Genomic DNA, 17,276 nt, shown 5'->3' on the forward strand with positions numbered 1-17,276 from the left:
GAAATTAAGCCCAGAACAGCTCCTAAAATCTGCTGATGCCAGGAGCCTAATTCTCCATTGTCGGCCTGAGAAACAGATTCCCCGCACACACTTTAGGCACGTGCTGTGATGACTCCCATCTGCTTTCTTGGAGTCATCTGGACAGACTTTGATGGTCCTTGTCATTTAACTCAACTTTCTTATTTTTCAGACACAATGGATTAAACCTTTCAGGCGTTAAAATCTTTATTCTTAACGACTGTGATTACATGACTCTTTTGGCGACTTTTAATTTATATTCAAACATAACATACATAATTTTAAATTTGTAAGCTTGGTTTCTGTGATAGCATCACTAGAGGCACAATTTTGTTCAAGATTCTCTGAGTTATACTATAGCAAGCTAGGAACTTTGTAGCAGAATCTTGGAATATCTTAAAGCACAGCTTAAGCTCGGTTTTAAAACATCTACATCTGGGGGCGCTTGGGTGGCTGAGTCGGTTGAGCGACCGACTTCAGCTCGGGTCATGATCTCATGGTTTGTGAGTTCGAGCCCCACGTCAGGCTCTGTGCTGACAGCTCAGAGCCTGGAGCCTGCTTCAGATTCTGTGTCTCCCTCTCTCTCTGCCCCTCCCCCTCTCATGCTCTGTCTCTCTCTGTCTCAGAAATAAATAAACATTAAAAAAAAAAAACAAAAAAAAACCCCCAAAAAACAAAAACAAAAACATCTACATCTGCTTGAACCCTCCAGTTTGCCCAAAGCCTCATCACTCCATATTCTTTCACTATCAACTCCCTTGGATATTCCTTGCCTAGTCTCTGAAAGCATTTGAGTTTGCCACTCTGGATTAAAAAAAAAAATTTTTTTTTAATGTTTATTTTTGAGAGAGAGCGAGCGAGAGAGAGAGCGCGCAAGCGCTTGGAGGGGGGAAGGGCAGAGAGAGAGGGAGACACAGAATCTGAAGCAGGCTCCAGGCTCTGAGCTGTCAGCACAGAGCCCGAAAGGGAGCCTGAAGTCATGAATTGTGAGATCACGACTTGAGCTGAAGTTGGACGCTTAAATGACTGAGCCACCCAGGCGCCCCTGTCACTCTGGATTTTAATTCAATTCCCTCATTCTATAGTTGAGAAAAATAGACTGCATAGACAGGAAACAACTTGCCTGGGAAAGCCACTCTGGAGAGTAGAACATAATTTCCTGCTTTCTCACCATACTTTGTACTATGGCGAAAATCAACATTTGTTACCAAAGAGTAACAGAGAATCTACGATTCCCCCAGCATTTCAGAAGTTAGACTTGTTTGGGAATGGCCACAATTTCTTGTCTGTTATGTGTGTCCACGTGAGAAGAAATCTCACCTAAATTCAACTCCCCCGCTCCGGTCTGGCCCACTTCAAACCGACCGCAGACGCCGGGGGAAGGCAAGGCGAAGACGCGGTCCACACCAGGAACCTTCTCTCCTAGCTCACGTTTCTACCCGAGGCTGCAGAGACCCGGACCGGAAGTGGCTCTCCGCCGGCGTACAGAACTACCTATGTAAACCGCGTTTGCTCTGGCCGGAAGAGAAAGGTGCAGCGCTTAGAAGGCTCCTCTCCTAGTACCGGCTTCCGCGCTGCTGCTGTTGCGGACGTGCGAGTAGATATCTGAAAAGCTTCCGAGACTCTGGGTTGTGACATGCCGGGCGGAGGCCAGTGCCCCGATTGCGGCTCCACTGAGCTCGTGGAAGACTCTCACTATTCGCAGAGCCAGCTGGTGTGCTCAGACTGTGGCTGCGTCGTCACCGAGGGAGTCCTTACTACCACCTTCAGCGACGAGGGCAACCTCCGAGGTATTTGTGCCGGCCTTTCCAGGGCCGTGGGTATAGGCTGGGTGGTGGAGGGATTGACATCAGATTCCTCTTATTCCTCTCACGCCCTCTCGTTGTCACGTGTACACTTAACTACGGGAGAAAGTGACCTAAAGTGAATGAGCGCTGCAGGAGGGCAGGGACGGCCATTCCTCCGCGTTTTTCTAGCACCTGGTACGGTATCTGGCATGCATTAGGTCTCATAAACGTCGACCAAATGAAACAGAGAAACAGAGTTTCACTCAATTTATCTAGTTTGGGTGTGACGGACCGATGGAATTCTTTACAAGTGCGGACAAAGTATGAGCCCGAAGGAGCCTTTAGCCGTAATCGATAAACACATCTTTTTTTTTTCTTTCTTTCTTTCTGAGTCCCTGGCCAGTGCAGCCCTCAAAATCAGCAATCAGGAAAATTGCCTGGATTGGATATACAGGAGGGATGGCTGCAAATTTGGAACTCTTGAAGCCACTTTAGTGCAGTCTTAACCTTCCTCAGTCTCTGTATTTTTTAAAAAAAATTTTTTTAACGTTTATTTTTGAGACAGCATGAACGGGGGAGGGTCAGAGAGAGGAAGACACAGAATTTGAAACAGGCTCCAGGCTCTGAGCTGTCAGCACAGAGCCCGACGCGGGGCTCGAACTCACAGACCGTGAGATCATGACCTGAGCCGAAGTCGGCCGCTTAACCGACTGAGCCACCCAGGCACCCCTCAGTCTCTGTATTTGATACTGCTTGTGAACGTAGAAAACCAGATGGACTTTTAATGTGCAAAAATGGGCACCTTCATGAGACAGGGAGCAGAGCCTAATGATATGAATTCTCCCTGGTTTTGTGTGGTGGGAGGCCAGGGGTCTGGTGAATAAAGGCTAAACAAAGCTATTTGTTGTCCCTTATCTTACAGAAGTAACATATTCCCGAAGCACAGGGGAAAACGATCAAGTTAGCCGCAGCCAGCAACGAGGTGAGACTCAACCTTTTATGATACAGTGGCCTTAAAGAAAATTCTTCTGATGGTCCAGCCCATCCTCTTGCTTTTCCTGATTTCAGCATTGCTATGTAAGGTAGAGTAGAAGAGAATGGTAGTCCGAAATAAAGAATGGAGATGGTCTAAGAGAGGCGGCAATTCAGTATACAGTGTGGGTTTGTCAGGGGTATGTTAAAGGTTGATTTAAGCATCCCAGATCACACTTTGGCTTGGCTCTGAATCACACCAGCCCCTGAAGAGTGGTGGGTTGAAATGTGACTTCTTTCCCCAGATTTCTTTGTGTCTTTAGAATGACCTCACCAAGCGTCACTCCTGTCATCGTAGAAAAGTACATCATTTGTGCAACTGGTATGGGAGGCAAGTGTAGCAGAAGTTGCTAGGAGCCACTCAGTAGTGCCTTTGACCCCTCTGACTCTGGCTGTGGGCTTTCTTAGGTCTCCGCCGAGTGAGAGACCTCTGTCGAGTCCTGCAGTTGCCGTCAACATTTGAAGACACAGCAGTTGCCTACTACCAGCAGGCGTACCGGCACTCTGGCATCCGTGCTGCCAGGCTGCAAAAGAAGGAGGTGCTAGTTGGGTGCTGTGTCTTGATCACCTGCCGACAGCATAACTGGCCCCTAACCATGGGAACCGTCTGCGCCCTGTTGTATGCGGATTTGGATGTGTTTTCTGGCACCTACATGCAGATAGTGAAGCTCCTGGGGCTGGATGTGCCCTCGCTGTGCTTGGCAGACCTGGTGAAGACGTACTGTAGCAGGTACCTGCCTACCGGGAACCCCCGGGACGGGATGGACCCTTAGCCCTCAATCTTTTTACCTTTCTGTCACTTTTTCACCAAAGCGCATCTAAAGGGATTTGGGAGGAAAATCTATATTCTCCCTCCCTCGTGCTCTTGTAGTCTCTCTTCCTAGTACTCGGCGATAAAGCTGATTCCGTTTCACATTTCTAAACTGTTTGGCATTTCTGAATCCCTTTGCCTTTACTGCATCCTGATGCCTGATGTAGGCAGCGCAGGTATCAGCTTTGTCACCGGGCCGCTGAGTTGCGGCTCTCACGTTGTGCGTGGCCTGCTTGGCTGTGTGCGACCGCCCTGCCTCAGCAGGATCATCTGCAAGTGGAGGTGACAAGATGTTAGTGACCGGGCCGGCGGTGGAAGCTACTGCTTTTTTTTTCACTTTATTTTCTTTAGGAGCCACGTTCTTCTCCTCTTCTCTTCTCTTCTCTTCTCTTCTCTTCTCTTCTCTTCTCTTCTCTTCTCTTCTCTTCTCTTCTCTCTTTTCTTTTTTTTCTTTTCTTTTCTCTTCTTTTCTTCCTTTTCTTTTCTGAAAATAGAGTAGAAGGCACAGGCTACCAGTGTCAAGTTGTGTTGGGTTTGCTTGGTTACTTCCTAGCTGGATGACTCTGGGCCAGATTTTTAACTATAAATGCACATAATGGGCCGCAGAGTGGATGATAGGAGAGCATGTGTAAAGCACGGAGAATACTGGCCGACGGGGTCGCTGACACATTAGCTTCCCCCCTGCATGCTCCTGCCCTTCACCTCACAGGTGGGAGACGCAGCCTGTCTTCTCTCAGCACCTGTATAAACCCGCTGCCAGCAAGTTTGAGTGTTTGTTCCAAGAGGACAGAACAGCCCACCTGGAGTGGACTGCTTTTCTTCACTTGGGAAGAGCAGTCCCCTCCCCCATGGGCATCGAGACCAGACTGTCCTTTTGGTCATTTCAGCTTCAGACTGTTCCAAGCCTCCCCGTCTGTGCCAGCCAAATACGTGGAAGACAAAGAGAAGATGCTGTCGCGAACATTGCAGCTGGTGGAGCTGGCGGATGAGACGTGGCTGGTGACTGGGCGGCATCCCTTGCCTGTCATCACTGCTGCTACTTTTCTGGCATGGCAGTCGCTGCAGCCTTCGCATCGGCTGACGTGTTCCCTGGCCCGTTTTTGTAAACTGGCGAACGTGGACCTGCCCTACCCCGCTTCCTCCCGCTTGCAGGAGCTGCTCTCCGTGCTGCTGCGGATGGCCGAGCGGCTGGCCTGGCTGCAGGTTCTGAAGCTCGACAAGCGCTCTGTGGTGAAGCACATCGGTGACCTTCTCCAGCACCGCCACACGTTGGTCCGCAAGGCCTTTCGCGATGGAACGGCAGAGATGGAAGCTGGGGAGAAGGAGCTGCGGGGACGGTGCCAGGGGCCAGAGCAGGGAAAAGAGGAGGTGGCCAGTAGTTCCTTAGATTTGCCTGAGGGGAAGCGGCCAGCTAGTCCCACCCCTCTCCTCCCACCTTGCATGTTGAAGCCCCCAAAGCGGATCTGCCCCCCACCCCCAGTCTCCACAGTCACCGGAGATGAGAACATATCTGATAGTGAAATAGAGCAGTATTTGCGTACCCCTCAGGAAATTAAGGACTTTGAAAAAGCTCAAGCTGCAAGACAGGCTGCCAGGAGTGTTTCTAACCCTCCCTGATGTACATCTGGGGGAGCACTCACCACATTCTGACAGCAGCTTAATAATAATCCTGTCCTATCTGGAGAAATCAGCATATGTAAGTCCTTAGGTGTTTTCTTGTTTAAAGGAACCGAGGGACTCTGCAATTACCTGGACCCTGGGTCCTGGAATAGAAGTTGGGAGCAGTGCAGGGACCATTGGCTTGGAGAGAATTGGTCCTTTGGTGCCGGAGAAGTGGCCCATGTTTGTATTACGTGGGATGGCTTTCCTTCTAGACTGGTTGGAGGAGGTTAGGCTTCCTCCTGGTTTGAACCGGGTACAGTGCTGCTGCTACAGGCCCGATGATGGGCCCTCGCTGCTGGCGTGGAGCGGGTGGTATCTTGAACGGTATCAGCCCCCAGAGGACAGGAACCGGGAAGCTGTGGGCCCAGTGTCCACCTATAGGCATTGATGGGTTCTTGTGTATGAGGTCATGAAATCCTCCACTTCATAACAAAAGGACCGTGGGTGGACTAAGGTTATAGCTCAAGGGCTTTGCAAAATTTTAATATATTAAAACAAGAGGCATCTGCTAGAAAACATTCTATTGTATAAAACTCAAGCTTTTAAAAACATGTTTTCTTTGGCACTTTTCATCCCCTCCCTCCCTTTTTTCCCCAGCGTATTGCAAAAGCTCTCCAGTGCTAAGGCATTGGCAGGGTATGTAAACAGCAGCCAGCATATGTGGAAGAATAATACGAAGCTTTTTTTTTTTTTCTTTTTGTCTAATATTGTCTGTGCAGCAAGCATAAATAACAGAGTTCATCCCAAGGTGTGTGGGTTTTCTCCCCTCCCTTATGTCTTTTGCCTTTGTGATCAGGCTGCAGTGACATGGACGCTGGGAGGGGACCTAGACCAGGTCTTGTTTTCCTGTTCTTCACCAGGCCCAGGTTTCCCTCCACCTTTAGTAAAAGGCTGGTGGAGACTTTTTAGGTTGGGGGAAAATATGGGTGCTGGTGTTTAAAAGTAGTGAAGGCACAGGGCCCGGGTGAGCTGCAGGGACCCTACCTGATACCTTGAGGGATTCAGCTTGGGAGTCTGAGGCAGGAAGCCAGTTTGATGTTTGGGAGGTTTCTCCCTAACCTGACTTAGAGGTCAGTTCTTGGACTGGTCCTTCCATACGGCCTCATGGAGGCAGGGAAGTCTCTTCCTCAGTCCCATGGTGTTAGAAAGCTGAGACTAGGGGTGTGGGGCTTGCAACTGAACAATAAGTGCTTTCCCAACACTACCTGCAGCCTTGTGGTAGAGCCTCTCTTCGGAGCACTGTTTATAGGGCCAGGTTTAGGGCGTGACTGCCTTCAGCTCCAAATCTAAGCACTACGACTCTCTACTTCCCTCAGATCCTTCCCAGGCATCTGGCAGAGTCAGCTTCTCAGGTGTAGGGCCTTGGCTTTGTCCTGGGACGCCCCCTCTACAGCCCTGCCATGTGGTGTGTGGACCACTCCTGTGGGAAGTGTCCCACCGTCCCTGATGGTGCAACCTTCCCACCTGCTCCCACCCCCTTCCCTAGAACTCCATCTCCAGAGTTGCTTTCACACGGTTCTACCTTCTCTTGCATAGTTTATCTTAAAAGCAGCACCTATAGGTCCTGGTCATCTGGCTCAACTGCTAGCCTGGCCCCCTGGTTGGCCAAGAGCAAGGTTGGGGAGAGGCCCTAGGATCTAGGCACAGCGGGCTGACTTCTGACGAGGGCAGTGAGGAGAGAACACTGTTCTCAAGCTCCTGTCATCTGTGTCTTCCTGATCAGGCCGATGACCATCAGTGAGGCACAGTGGATAAGCTGTGGGGAGTACCTAAGGAGGAGCCCACCTGGGGGCTCTGGGGGGGCAGTCTCCCACTCCACGGGCTGGCAGGACCTCCCCCTGCTACCCTGGACGGCACCGATTTGACTGCCAAAACCAGCCTGGGCTGGGACGGAAATGTATCATGCCTGTGGTCCTGGGATTGTCGCTACCCCAGAGGGACTGCCCTCTTGGGGGTGGCAGGCCTCCCCCTGTGTTTTCCCCAGCCTCCAGGACTAAAGCTGGTGTGCCGAGCCGCAGCCATGGGCGCCTCTACCTCAAACCCGTTGATGTACCGGTTGACGTCTTTGAGGCCCCGCGCCCCCTCCCCCCCAGCAGCCTGGGTGACAGGGCCACATGGCCAGCCTGTCCTACAGCGTCGCCCACCCCTGCCCTAGACGGTGGTTTCGCTCTTCCAGAGCCCCGTCTTCATGCAGGCGCCTCCGGCCGCCTCCGTGCCCGTCATGGTGATGTCGTCGTACTTGGCCCCCTTGGGCGCGCCGTTCAGACTGGCCGCGTTGAGCGGGTACGAGCGGCGCTTGCTCTCCCTCTCCAGCGCGCCGCCCCCGCCGCCCTTGAGGTTGTCGCGACTGGCGCTGCGGCGCTGGCCTGGCCGGCCCACCTCGGGGGGCGGCGCCGCACTCGTGTCGCTGCCCTCCGACGGCGTGAGCATGGGCTCGCCCTCGAGCTGGAGGCCTGGGCTGTTGCGGCTGCTGCCCGGGTAGCTGTCGGACGGGCTGTTGTGCAGGCTGCCGCTCTCGCTGGACAGCAGCTCCGGCGCCCCGGCCGCCGCGCCCCCGCGCAGCGCCTTGAGCCGGTTCTTGGAGCCGGCCTCCCCCGCGCGGTGCCCCTTGACCCGACTCTTGTGCACTCGGCGCCCGTGGTGCAAGTTGTTGGCGTGGCGGGGCGCGAGGCTCCCCCGGGAGCCCGTGGGCTCTGGCTCCCCTTCCCCGCGGGCCACCACCCCGGCCTCGCACACCTGACTCTGGGCCAGCTGCAGGTTGGTGAGCTTGCAGGGGCCCAGGGGCGGCGCGTGGCCGCTGCTGCCGCTCGGGGAGGACTTGAGGGAGGGAGGCCCCTCTCCGAACACGGGGGAACCGTCCTCTGAGGCGGCAGGCACGGCCCGGGGTGAGGCGCCGGGGGCGGAGGCGTGGGGGCAGCAGGCACGCCAGGAGGCCCTGACGTCCCTGCGCCTGGCACAGTGGTGGGTGAAGACGAAGAATCCCAGGGCGGAGGCTGCCACCCCGTACAGGCAGCTGCACACCACCCGGGGCAGCCAGCGCTGGGACACCGCCAGAGCCCCACAGGCCCACATGGCCAGGTACAGGAAATGCGTGGTCACCAGCGCCCCCAGTTGGACTCCCGGAGAATAGAGGCCGTCACCATCCTCCGGGGGCCCGGGTGTCACCACCCCCGCGCTCCCAGTAGCCAGAAGGGAACCTGAGTCATTCAGGAAGGGGCCGCTGCTCCTGAGCCTGGTGGAAGCCCTGAGCTCCTCCCCTGGCTCCAGGGAGACCCTGCTGGTGCCCCCCTTTGGGCTCTGTGCCAGAGGACCCCTTAAGCGCAGCCCTGCACACAGGAAATAGATCCAGGTGATCAGCAGAATCAAAGCCACCGGGATGTAGAAGGCTCCTAGGCTTGGACGCCACACCAGCCAGCAGCTGAGGGGAGACACAGGCAGTGGATGAGGAGGGGGAGCACGTCTGAGGTGGCTGGGTGGCTGGGGTGATAGGACATGGTGAGTGGAAAAGCAGAGGTTGGCTGAGTCAACATGCATGGGTTTGGGGTGGGTTGCCGGCTGAGCGGGCCTGGCAGGTGCCCCTGCCAGGGAAGTAGAAGGCGTCCAGTGTCAGGGTGGGTGGGTTTGGGGCGGGCAGGCAGCGGCGCTCACTAGGGGCTGTGGTCCCGGTAGTTGTGGATGTTGACAGCAGCTGTGATGCCACAGATAATGAGTGGGATCCCTCCAGCGATCAGATAGAACCTGGGGAGGAATGGGGTTTGGGGATCAGAGAGATGGGGAACCAAGGGATTTGGAACCAGGTGCCCGGAAACCTTGACTCAGGGTCTCTGTCCCATCCTCTTTCCCCTTTAAATTCTATCAGAATTTTTTGCCTGGGACGCAAGGCCCCTACGGGGCAGGCTCAGTAGATTCCTAGGGGACTTGGCCAAGACTGTTCTAAGGGACAGAGGCTAGAATTGCTCCCTCACCCTAAACACTGCAGAAATCAGGGTGCTGCTCACGTGGCCAGGATCCCTGTCCAATGCCCTTTGGAGTCTCTTCCTTCCCTGGCTTTGTCATGCGGGAAAAGCCCTAAGGGTGCACCCACCCCATGGCCTTGGGCAACCTGGTGCCACCTAGGGCCTTCTCTCTTTGGAGCATGATCTCCCAGGATCTTGGACCCACCCTGCATCCACCCTGGGAGGACAGAGCTTGGTGTTCTATACCCGCCTCTGAACCCTTCACCCTTGCAAAGCTGACAGTCGAGGCATGTACCGGAGCATGGGACGGGGAGCGGGCGGGGCAGAGTCCCCTTCTTGTGGAGGGGGCGCTCTCCAGGTGAGCTCCTTGTGGAGGACGCGGGCCTTCACACCCATCCAGAGCAGTGTGGACAGTGAAGAGTAGTGCAGAGTGACACCCACCTGCAGGGTGAGGCCACTGAGGCTGGGGGACGGGGCCGCTACGACTGGAGCCACCCCAGAGCCTCAGTGCGCAGCCTTCTCCCGCTCCTCCCAGGTTCCCATCCCCAGCTCTACCCAGATCCTCCTCAAGGTTCTGACCCCGTGGTCACCCTCTCGACTTCCAGCCCGGGGTTCTCTCCCACTCTGGAGACTTGACACCCCTGCTCTTGCTTTCTGGCTTGTCCCTGACCTCTCCTTGCAGACCCCATTCTCCACTTTGAAGACCCATCTCATAGTTTCTCTACTTCTTACCTCCCCTCCTCTCATGCCCCCGACCCCAGCAATGCTGGACACAACAGTGGAGCTGGGGCCTGTTAGCATGAGTCCCCTTTTCCCCCTGCACCCACAGACTCTGTGCCTAGGCTGCCATCACTCATCTAGGAGCGCCCCCCGCCCCGCTCCAGCCCCTTCTCCTGCTTACTGCCTGGCAGACCGTCGGGTAGTTGGTGAGTGTGATGCCTCCTGCAAAGACGGCGGAGGTCATGGCCATGTGGAAGCACAAGTTCAGCAGCATGTGCCAGCCCTTCCGGGACACGTGGATGGAGCTGCCCCAGAAACAGTAATTAATGGGCCACTCCGCCCAAGATCAGGTCCATGGGGTCTCAAGGTAATTCAGAGAGCAAGAGGGAAAGGCAGATATCTATGTGCATACATGTGTGCGAGTGTGATAGAGGCCCCAGGGCAGGAAGGGCTTAACCCCCAAGGTGTGTTTTCCAGCCCTAGACCCTGCAAATAAGATGCTAGGCAAGGGCCCAAGAAAGTCATGTGGCCCCACTGGGGAAAGGAACACTTGGCCAGTACTTGGTGAGACCCACAGCCCTCCCTCCTCGCCCACCCCTCCTGCGGGCGCTCCCACCTGTGATTGAGGATGTAGGTGATGATGGTGGAGAAGAGGCAGAGCAGCAGCAGGGCGGTGCAGGGATACACGACAGGGTGCAGCCCTGCCCCTGAGCCCCCTACCTCCCTGGGGAAGGCGCTCAGCTCCTAGAAAGAGTAGGAAAGAGGACGGATTAGGAAGCCAGGGGTAGAGGCCACCCCACGGAGTCCTGGCCAGCCCCCCAGGCCACTTTTCCTTTCCCCAAGCCCTGTCAGCTTTGGCCCCTAGTCCGTCCAGGTAGGTGAAGATGTAAGTGCTGCGAGTCCGCTCTTAGGAAGTCAGTCTTAGGCAGTGTTAATCTACTGCCTGCCCATTCCTCCCTCCTAGTCTCTTGCCCTTCCGGGAGCTTTTCTGAGCCTCAGCCTGAAAATCAGGGATGAGGAAGGAGGTGGAAGTTTCTATCATCCAGCTGATCTGGGAGAGCGGGGTGCAAAATGTGGTGAGGGAGTGGGGTGACCAGAAAGGAGAAATGTTCCCAGATTTTTTTTTTTTCCACTTTAACAATCTGGGTCTCAGGATGTGAAGACCGGGCTGGGGAGTTCCAGGTCCATCCCTTTCGATGAGCGGAGGCAGAACCTCCCTGTCTCCTGAAAGATGAAAAGGTGTGGGGAAGGCCAGAGGGACGTTTCCCCATGAGTCCTACAGTTACGAGGCCCGATAAGGCTGCTGTCCTCTCTGTAGTTCTCTGTGGGCCCAGGTGATCCGAACACCCCCATTCTCACCTCCCACACATTCCCCGGAGTTCTCCCAGCCTCCGGGCCCCTGTCGCACTCACCATGAGCACGGCCACATTGCCCAAGTGCTGGCAGTGCAGGGAGCTGACGTTGGGCTGGCTGGAGCGGAGCTGGCAGCCCTCGGGGCTCCAAGCCCCGGGGCCGCCCGGCCCGTCCTGGCTCCATCGAGCTGCCATGGGTTCGGCCCCTTCAGCCCAATGCCGTAGCGAGACGGCCACTGGCTCGGTCAGGTTCCCCACACCACAGCCACCTGCGGGAGACAGGGAGGTCCACACGGGTGGAACCGGGCTGCGGGGAGGCTGGCTGTATGGAACTAGGTGGCGGCGAGTGAACAACAGCCCGAGCGTGCACTGAACGCCCGCAGGCCGGGTGCCGGCTGGACTTCGGGACATGGTTAGGTGCCAGTTCGGGCCCTGCCTTCCAGGTGGTCAGTCTCACCAGGGTGACACAGGGATGGATCAAAATAAGCACCAGGGGGCGCCTGGGTGGCTCAGTCGGTTAACCATCCGACTCTCAGTTTCTCTCAGTTTCGTCTCTCAGTTTCGGCTCAGGTCGTGATCTCGAGGTTTCCTGGGTTCGAGCCCCGCATCAGGCTCTGCGCTGGCAATGCGGAGCCTGTGTGGAGTTCCCTCTCTCTCTCTCTCTCTCTGCCCCTCCCCTGCTCACGCTGTCTCTGTCTCTCTCAGAATAAATAAATAAACTTAAAAAAAGTTTTTTTTTAAAGAAAAATAAAGCACTGGGAGGTGGGCTGTTCCAAGTGCCGAATGAATGGTGGTGACCTACCTGAAAAGAGGGGACTCTGGGGCTGGGGTCAGGGACAGGAAGGTGGAAGGTACTTGTACTCAGGGAACAAAAGGTGAAGTGAGGATTCGGGGATGGAGGGAGTGGGGGCACCCGGAGAGGGAAAGTTGGCACCAGGTTAGGAGGTCGGAGGGAGGGAGGGAGGCCAAGGTGGGTCAAGAGTCTGTGTTTTTAACTCTTGCAATTTGACAAATCTGGGATATAAATCCCAATGTCTTCCTGAGGCTTTTCTCCAGAAGCCCTTTACAGGATGTCTCTGTCCCCTATCCTCCTGGGAAATGGGGTGTGGTCACTCTCCTCTGCCACTCCCCCAGGCTCTTAGGGGGTGCTGTGGGTGAGGGAAGGGCAGGAAGGGGTGTGGGGAGTTCAGCGCCTTACTGGTTCCTGCAAAGATGACAGGGGTGGCCACGCCACGCCTCTTGCCAGGCCCGGGGGCTCCGGGACGTGAGGTGTTGCCGTGGCTGCGGAAGAGGCGGCCGTTTCGGAAGACAAGCAGTTGCAGGGTGCAGTCTGGGGGGACAGGGGGAGCCAGGGCAGCCGGAAGGGACGAGAACAAACTGGGCGGCAGCTGGATGGAGGCCAGGGCCACGCTGTTCTGGGGGGACATCGGAGTTCCTCAGAGACATCTAGGACCCCCTAGGACTCCAAGGCCTAACGGCTCCCCCCTCCCCCCTCCCCTCTACCCCTTTTCTGGAGCAGCTTCCACTCACAGCACCCACTTCCACGAGGCACCTGCATCTGGGCACATCCCCTCTTAGCATCCGCCCCCACACGCCTCCCCCAGTGCCCACCTTGATGTGGAAGGACGACAGAGAAATGCTGGGCCTCCCCGTGGTACAGCGGAAGCGGAGCTGCTGATCGGCCAGGGGCTCTGGCTCCGGGGAGGGGTTCTGGCCGGGGCTTCCGGGCCGTATGCCCAGCACTCCCGCCTCCCTTCTCTGGAAGGCTGTGCAGGTCAGCCCCACGTAGCTGTGTGGCTTGATGAGGTAGGCCTCCAATGCCACGTTTCTTGAGTTCTAGGGACAGGGAACTTGTCACTCCCCCCCCCCCCATTTGAGATCTGGCGGCTCTCTCTTGGCTTCCTGCTGAGACCACATGGTCCCTCTCTGCAGGTTTGCTCAGGGTGTGTCCCCCTACGCATTCTTCCTTCGCATCTTCCCAAGGCCTGGCAGTCTTAGGTCTGCTGCCGAGTCTCCCCTACCCCTGGCGATGGCACCTTCTTCCTCCTAAGACCTTTCCTCCCACTCACACCCTACCTTGTATCTTGCTCACTTCTCAACAGATACTAGTTCTGCCACCCCAACTAAACCGTGGAGCAGGGTCCACATCCAGCCTCCTTGTACCTCCGGAAGTGCCTAGCAGAGCATCTTGCTCCCCTGTGGTTGCTAATGGGTTCACAACCCACCCCTGGCGATCTCACCCTCTTTTCAGGGGACAGATGTCTCCATCACTCCTCATTCCATCACAGTGCTGTCACCCTGATCCCAAGCCCCTCTAGTTCCTTGGGCTGGTGCTACGGTTCCGTTCCCCACCGTGAAGTCTTGCACAACTTCTCCCTCTCACTGGCCCCCTCTCCTTTGCACTGCTCCTGACAACTGGGAACTGAATTCCACTCCACTGAGTCATGCTCCGTGCTCTGGCTAGCTGGGCGCACGGCAGGTGCATACTTGGAGGACTTGCTGCCTGAAGAGAGCAGTGTGTCTGTCCTGGCTGGCGAGGGTTGGCCCCCGTTGATTCTAAGGTCCCTCCCAGTGCGAGGCTCCCCAAGGAGCTTCCTCCCAGCTGACCCATATTACCACAGAGATGTGCTGGGCATGGGGGCTGAGGGCAGCCCCCCCGATGCGCTCCAGGGCACCCACGATGCCGCTGCAGGCCTTGTCTTCACGCTGGGCCAGCCACAGCAGGTGCTCGTCTACCAGCATCAGGTTGCTGGCCATGTCCACCATCACCTCCACCAGCTGGCGGGGGGCAGGGAGTCACTGAGGGCACGAGTTGGGTTTGGGGCCCAGGGGCGGGGACACAAGAGGCTTGAGCAAGGGACAGGGTGGTTTCCAGGGGCCCCAGAGGCCGGGTTGAATCTCACCTCTTTGATCTGGTCGACATAACCCAAAAATTTTTGGATCATCTGAGCCACATAGACAACATCCATCATGTCCGAGAAGCTGGCCGCCTCAGCCGTGTACACCCGCAGCTGGTGGGCCAGGGTCAGCGCGTTGGAGGCGTTGATGGGCATCTGGGAGAATTGAGGGGAGAAAGGAGACCGTCCAGTTCTGCTCCTTCTCCCCGAGAACCGCCCCTAGGGGGCCCCTTTGTCTGTGCTGATGCTCAGGGTGCCGGTGCCTGGGGAGAGGGGTCTAGCCCACCAGCTGGGTCTAATCAAGACATGAGGCACAAGGAAGGAATGAACTCAGGACTCGAGGCTGTCCACTCCGAACACCACTGGCATAAGGACAATGGGACGACCTCACCGCTGTCCTTGTTTTCCCCCTTAAGGCTGTCCTTGCTGTGTTTGGGACTAAAGATGCCCGGGGTGGCCCTGGGAGGGGGTGGTCTGAATTGCCTGGAGGAAGAAAATCGAGAGAACAAGAGCCCCTCACCGCGCACGCCCACGGACAGGAGGGGCGGCGGAGTGGCCGTGAGGGGGCCTCCGGGCCCCGTGGGGCCAGCGGGCTTCTCCCCTTCCCGTTTCCCGACCCTGAGCAGATGGGATGCCCCCTGCCCCTCTCCTCTCCTGGCCTCACCAGCACAAAGGTGTAGAGCACGCGGGTGATGTCGTTGGTGTACAGACAGTGGGAGTAGTCCCCGGGCTCCCAGCGGCCAGCTCGGTCACACCGGCGGGAGGCTCGGGTGCCCGGGGCACCCCCGCTCAGGGGCACTGAGGTGAAGGGGTACTGTAGGCAGGACTGGTAGGCTGTGATGCCGGCCAGGGTTCGAGGCCACCTGGGGGTAGAAGCAGGAGGCTGCTGTTGCCCCAGGCTCTTCCTTCCCTCAGAGCTAGGGTCCCTCCCCTGCCCTCGAGAACCTGGATGCTCAGGCCCCTTGGGACCTGGGGGAAGGCTTCAGAAGCGAGGGTTTGGACTGGCCTTCCAGGGGCTCCCGAGCCCCACCTTCTCTCTAACTCTGTGTGTGTTCAGAGTCGGAGCCCTGAGTTCAAGTCACTTAGCCTTGGCGCCCCTGAGTATTCTCAGCTGTACAACGGCGAGAACAGACCCGCCCTCACTAACTGAGGGGGCCATTGGGATATTACGGCGTGTTTGTTGTGCGAGAGTTTTGTGTACTGTTAATGTAAGGAAGCAAACCAAAGAAACAAAAAAATCCACCCAAACTTCCTGTTCTGCACAGCACATCTCAGATGGGGAGTTCATACCAAAAGACAAGGGCTCTGTCAATACAGCAGCGGGACAGTGGCACTTGGAGCTGGACAACAAAAGTGCTGTCTGCATCTCAGAGCAGATGGGGAGACCCTGATCACGCAGGAGCAGGGGTGGGGGCTGGGAGGGGGGGGGTCCTCTGGGGCAGCAGAGGCGACCGCACCTGAAGTCCCCGCGGTTGTTGGCCACTCGCTCAGCCGGGCAGTAGGAGGCCGAGGTCTCCAGCACCACGATCTCCACCTTCTTGCTGGCGTTGCCCTGGGCCGTGGACACCGAGCACTCCCACTCCCCTGACGCCCACACGCCGATGTGAGACACCGTCAGCTCGCTGCAGGTGGGCAGGGGGAGGGCTGGCTCGGGGAGGTGCTCCAGGTGGCCGCGCCACTCTCCCTGAGCGCCCCGGCCCCGTCCATCCGCGTCACCCTGGCCTAAGTGTGCAGGGCTTGAGCTTCGGGGTTCTTTTTCCTTTAACTGAGCGAGGGATACAAGTACATACTCCTTTCATTCCCATCGGCCTTAAGATATTGTTTTCCTGAGCTTCAATTTCCCTGTGTGTATCAGGGAGATAATAATACCTCTCTCGCAAGTCTACTGGAGAGATTAAGTCTGATAATAGAGCTTTTACATCGTAAAGGCACTAAAGAAAAGTCAGATGTGATCCTTTTTTTTTTTTTTTTTTTCTATCAGGCATTTAATCTGTATTCCCCTATCCAGACCGTGAGTCCTGGATTTCCAGGCACACACACAAGCACACTCTTAACGCTCATGAATGTACTCCCAAGGACTTCTGGGCACAGGGCGTTGGGCGGGCGGGGGATGGGTACTGTGGCAGCAGGGCCTGTACCTGGTGATGAAGGTGCAGTCGTGGATGAGGCTCTCGGCCAGGAGGATGCCCGCCTGCTCGTCACCCTCCAAGGGGGCCCGGTTGTGGTACCAGCGGATGCGGGTGTCTTCGCCCAGGTAGCTGGCAGAGCACTGGAAGGGCAGTCGGTCACCCTGGAAGACCACTTGGCGCAGGGACGGGATAAGGTGGTGCGTGTGCAGCTCCAGGGCCCCTTCTGTGGGGGGGACACCAGGGCAGTGAGGCCCGCATGCAGCAGTGTGCGAGATGCCGGGGGCAGGGGCGTGGTGTGCAGAGCCAGGAGTGGAGCTGCACTGGAGCCCACTCTAGCTGGGGAAAAAGGGGCAGGAGAAAGCCCCTGGAGATAAGAGCACAGGAGGGGGTGGGCGGGTTTGGGGCAAGCAAAGAAAAGCGCTCCTGTGGCAGCACATTTGTCACCCCAGGAGGTGGGACTGGATGCAAACACAAAGCAGCAGCCCCAAAGAAAGTTTAGGAACAGCTGATGGAGAAGGACCCCCAGGGGGATCTGAGGGAGAGGATTCCCTGGAGAACGAGAGGCAGGGGGAGCCTCGAGCCAGTGGGGCCCTTCAGGAGCGCGTCTGCGCCAAGGGTGCAGGGTGAGGGCGTGCTTACCGCAGCGCAGCTGGGCCTCCTGGAGGCCGCCCAGGGTCTGGGCGTGGAGGGCACCGGGGTAGGCACAGAGCGTGTGCTCCGACAGCTGCAGGGAGCGATTCCGGGCCCAGGACAGCAGCCAGCGCAGGCGGCAGTCGCAGGTCAGGTACTCAGTGCCGAGATCCCTGCAGAATGGGTAGAGGGGCCACAGAGTAGAGCGGAGGGGGTGTGGGCTCAGGGGGTGGGGCTGGAGCCCTGGGAGGGAGACTGAGGCTGGGAAGGGCACATTTGGGT

The 17,276-nt window shown here is 56.9% G+C and overlaps 2 protein-coding genes across 4 annotated transcripts in view; one reads left to right on the forward strand and one right to left on the reverse strand.

Moving 5' to 3' along the window:
- Window positions 1-17,276, reverse strand: part of ADGRA2 (adhesion G protein-coupled receptor A2) — a 53,416-nt gene that overhangs the window by 12,422 nt on the left and 23,718 nt on the right. Inside the window, exons 6-19 of one of the 3 annotated variants that reach the window (XM_023252613.2) lie at window positions 17,004-17,167; window positions 16,374-16,587; window positions 15,693-15,857; window positions 14,900-15,098; window positions 14,242-14,391; window positions 13,955-14,116; window positions 12,950-13,174; window positions 12,537-12,753; window positions 11,399-11,607; window positions 10,603-10,730; window positions 10,168-10,291; window positions 9,562-9,707; window positions 8,959-9,048; window positions 7,476-8,728 (exon numbers count right to left, since the gene is read on the reverse strand). In XM_023252613.2, coding sequence (XP_023108381.2) covers window positions 7,476-8,728; window positions 8,959-9,048; window positions 9,562-9,707; window positions 10,168-10,291; window positions 10,603-10,730; window positions 11,399-11,607; window positions 12,537-12,753; window positions 12,950-13,174; window positions 13,955-14,116; window positions 14,242-14,391; window positions 14,900-15,098; window positions 15,693-15,857; window positions 16,374-16,587; window positions 17,004-17,167 — 3,446 coding nt within the window. Of the gene's footprint in view, window positions 1-5,765; window positions 8,729-8,958; window positions 9,049-9,561; window positions 9,708-10,167; window positions 10,292-10,602; window positions 10,731-11,398; window positions 11,608-12,536; window positions 12,754-12,949; window positions 13,175-13,954; window positions 14,117-14,241; window positions 14,392-14,899; window positions 15,099-15,692; window positions 15,858-16,373; window positions 16,588-17,003; window positions 17,168-17,276 lie in introns of those variants that run through there. The other 2 variants (XM_023252612.2, XM_023252614.2) reach the window with 2 other exon arrangements.
- On the forward strand, window positions 1,538-5,861 carry BRF2 (BRF2 RNA polymerase III transcription initiation factor subunit). The gene is made up of 4 exons (XM_003984785.5): window positions 1,538-1,808; window positions 2,728-2,787; window positions 3,246-3,567; window positions 4,536-5,861. The coding sequence occupies exons 1-4, from the start codon at window positions 1,655-1,657 to the stop codon at window positions 5,263-5,265; spliced, it is 1,266 nt and encodes a 421-aa protein (XP_003984834.2). The 5' UTR covers window positions 1,538-1,654; the 3' UTR covers window positions 5,266-5,861.

Source organism: Felis catus, chromosome B1 (genome assembly GCF_018350175.1).
Source record: "Felis catus isolate Fca126 chromosome B1, F.catus_Fca126_mat1.0, whole genome shotgun sequence".
In the NCBI taxonomy this organism is placed as follows: Eukaryota; Metazoa; Chordata; class Mammalia; order Carnivora; family Felidae; genus Felis; species Felis catus.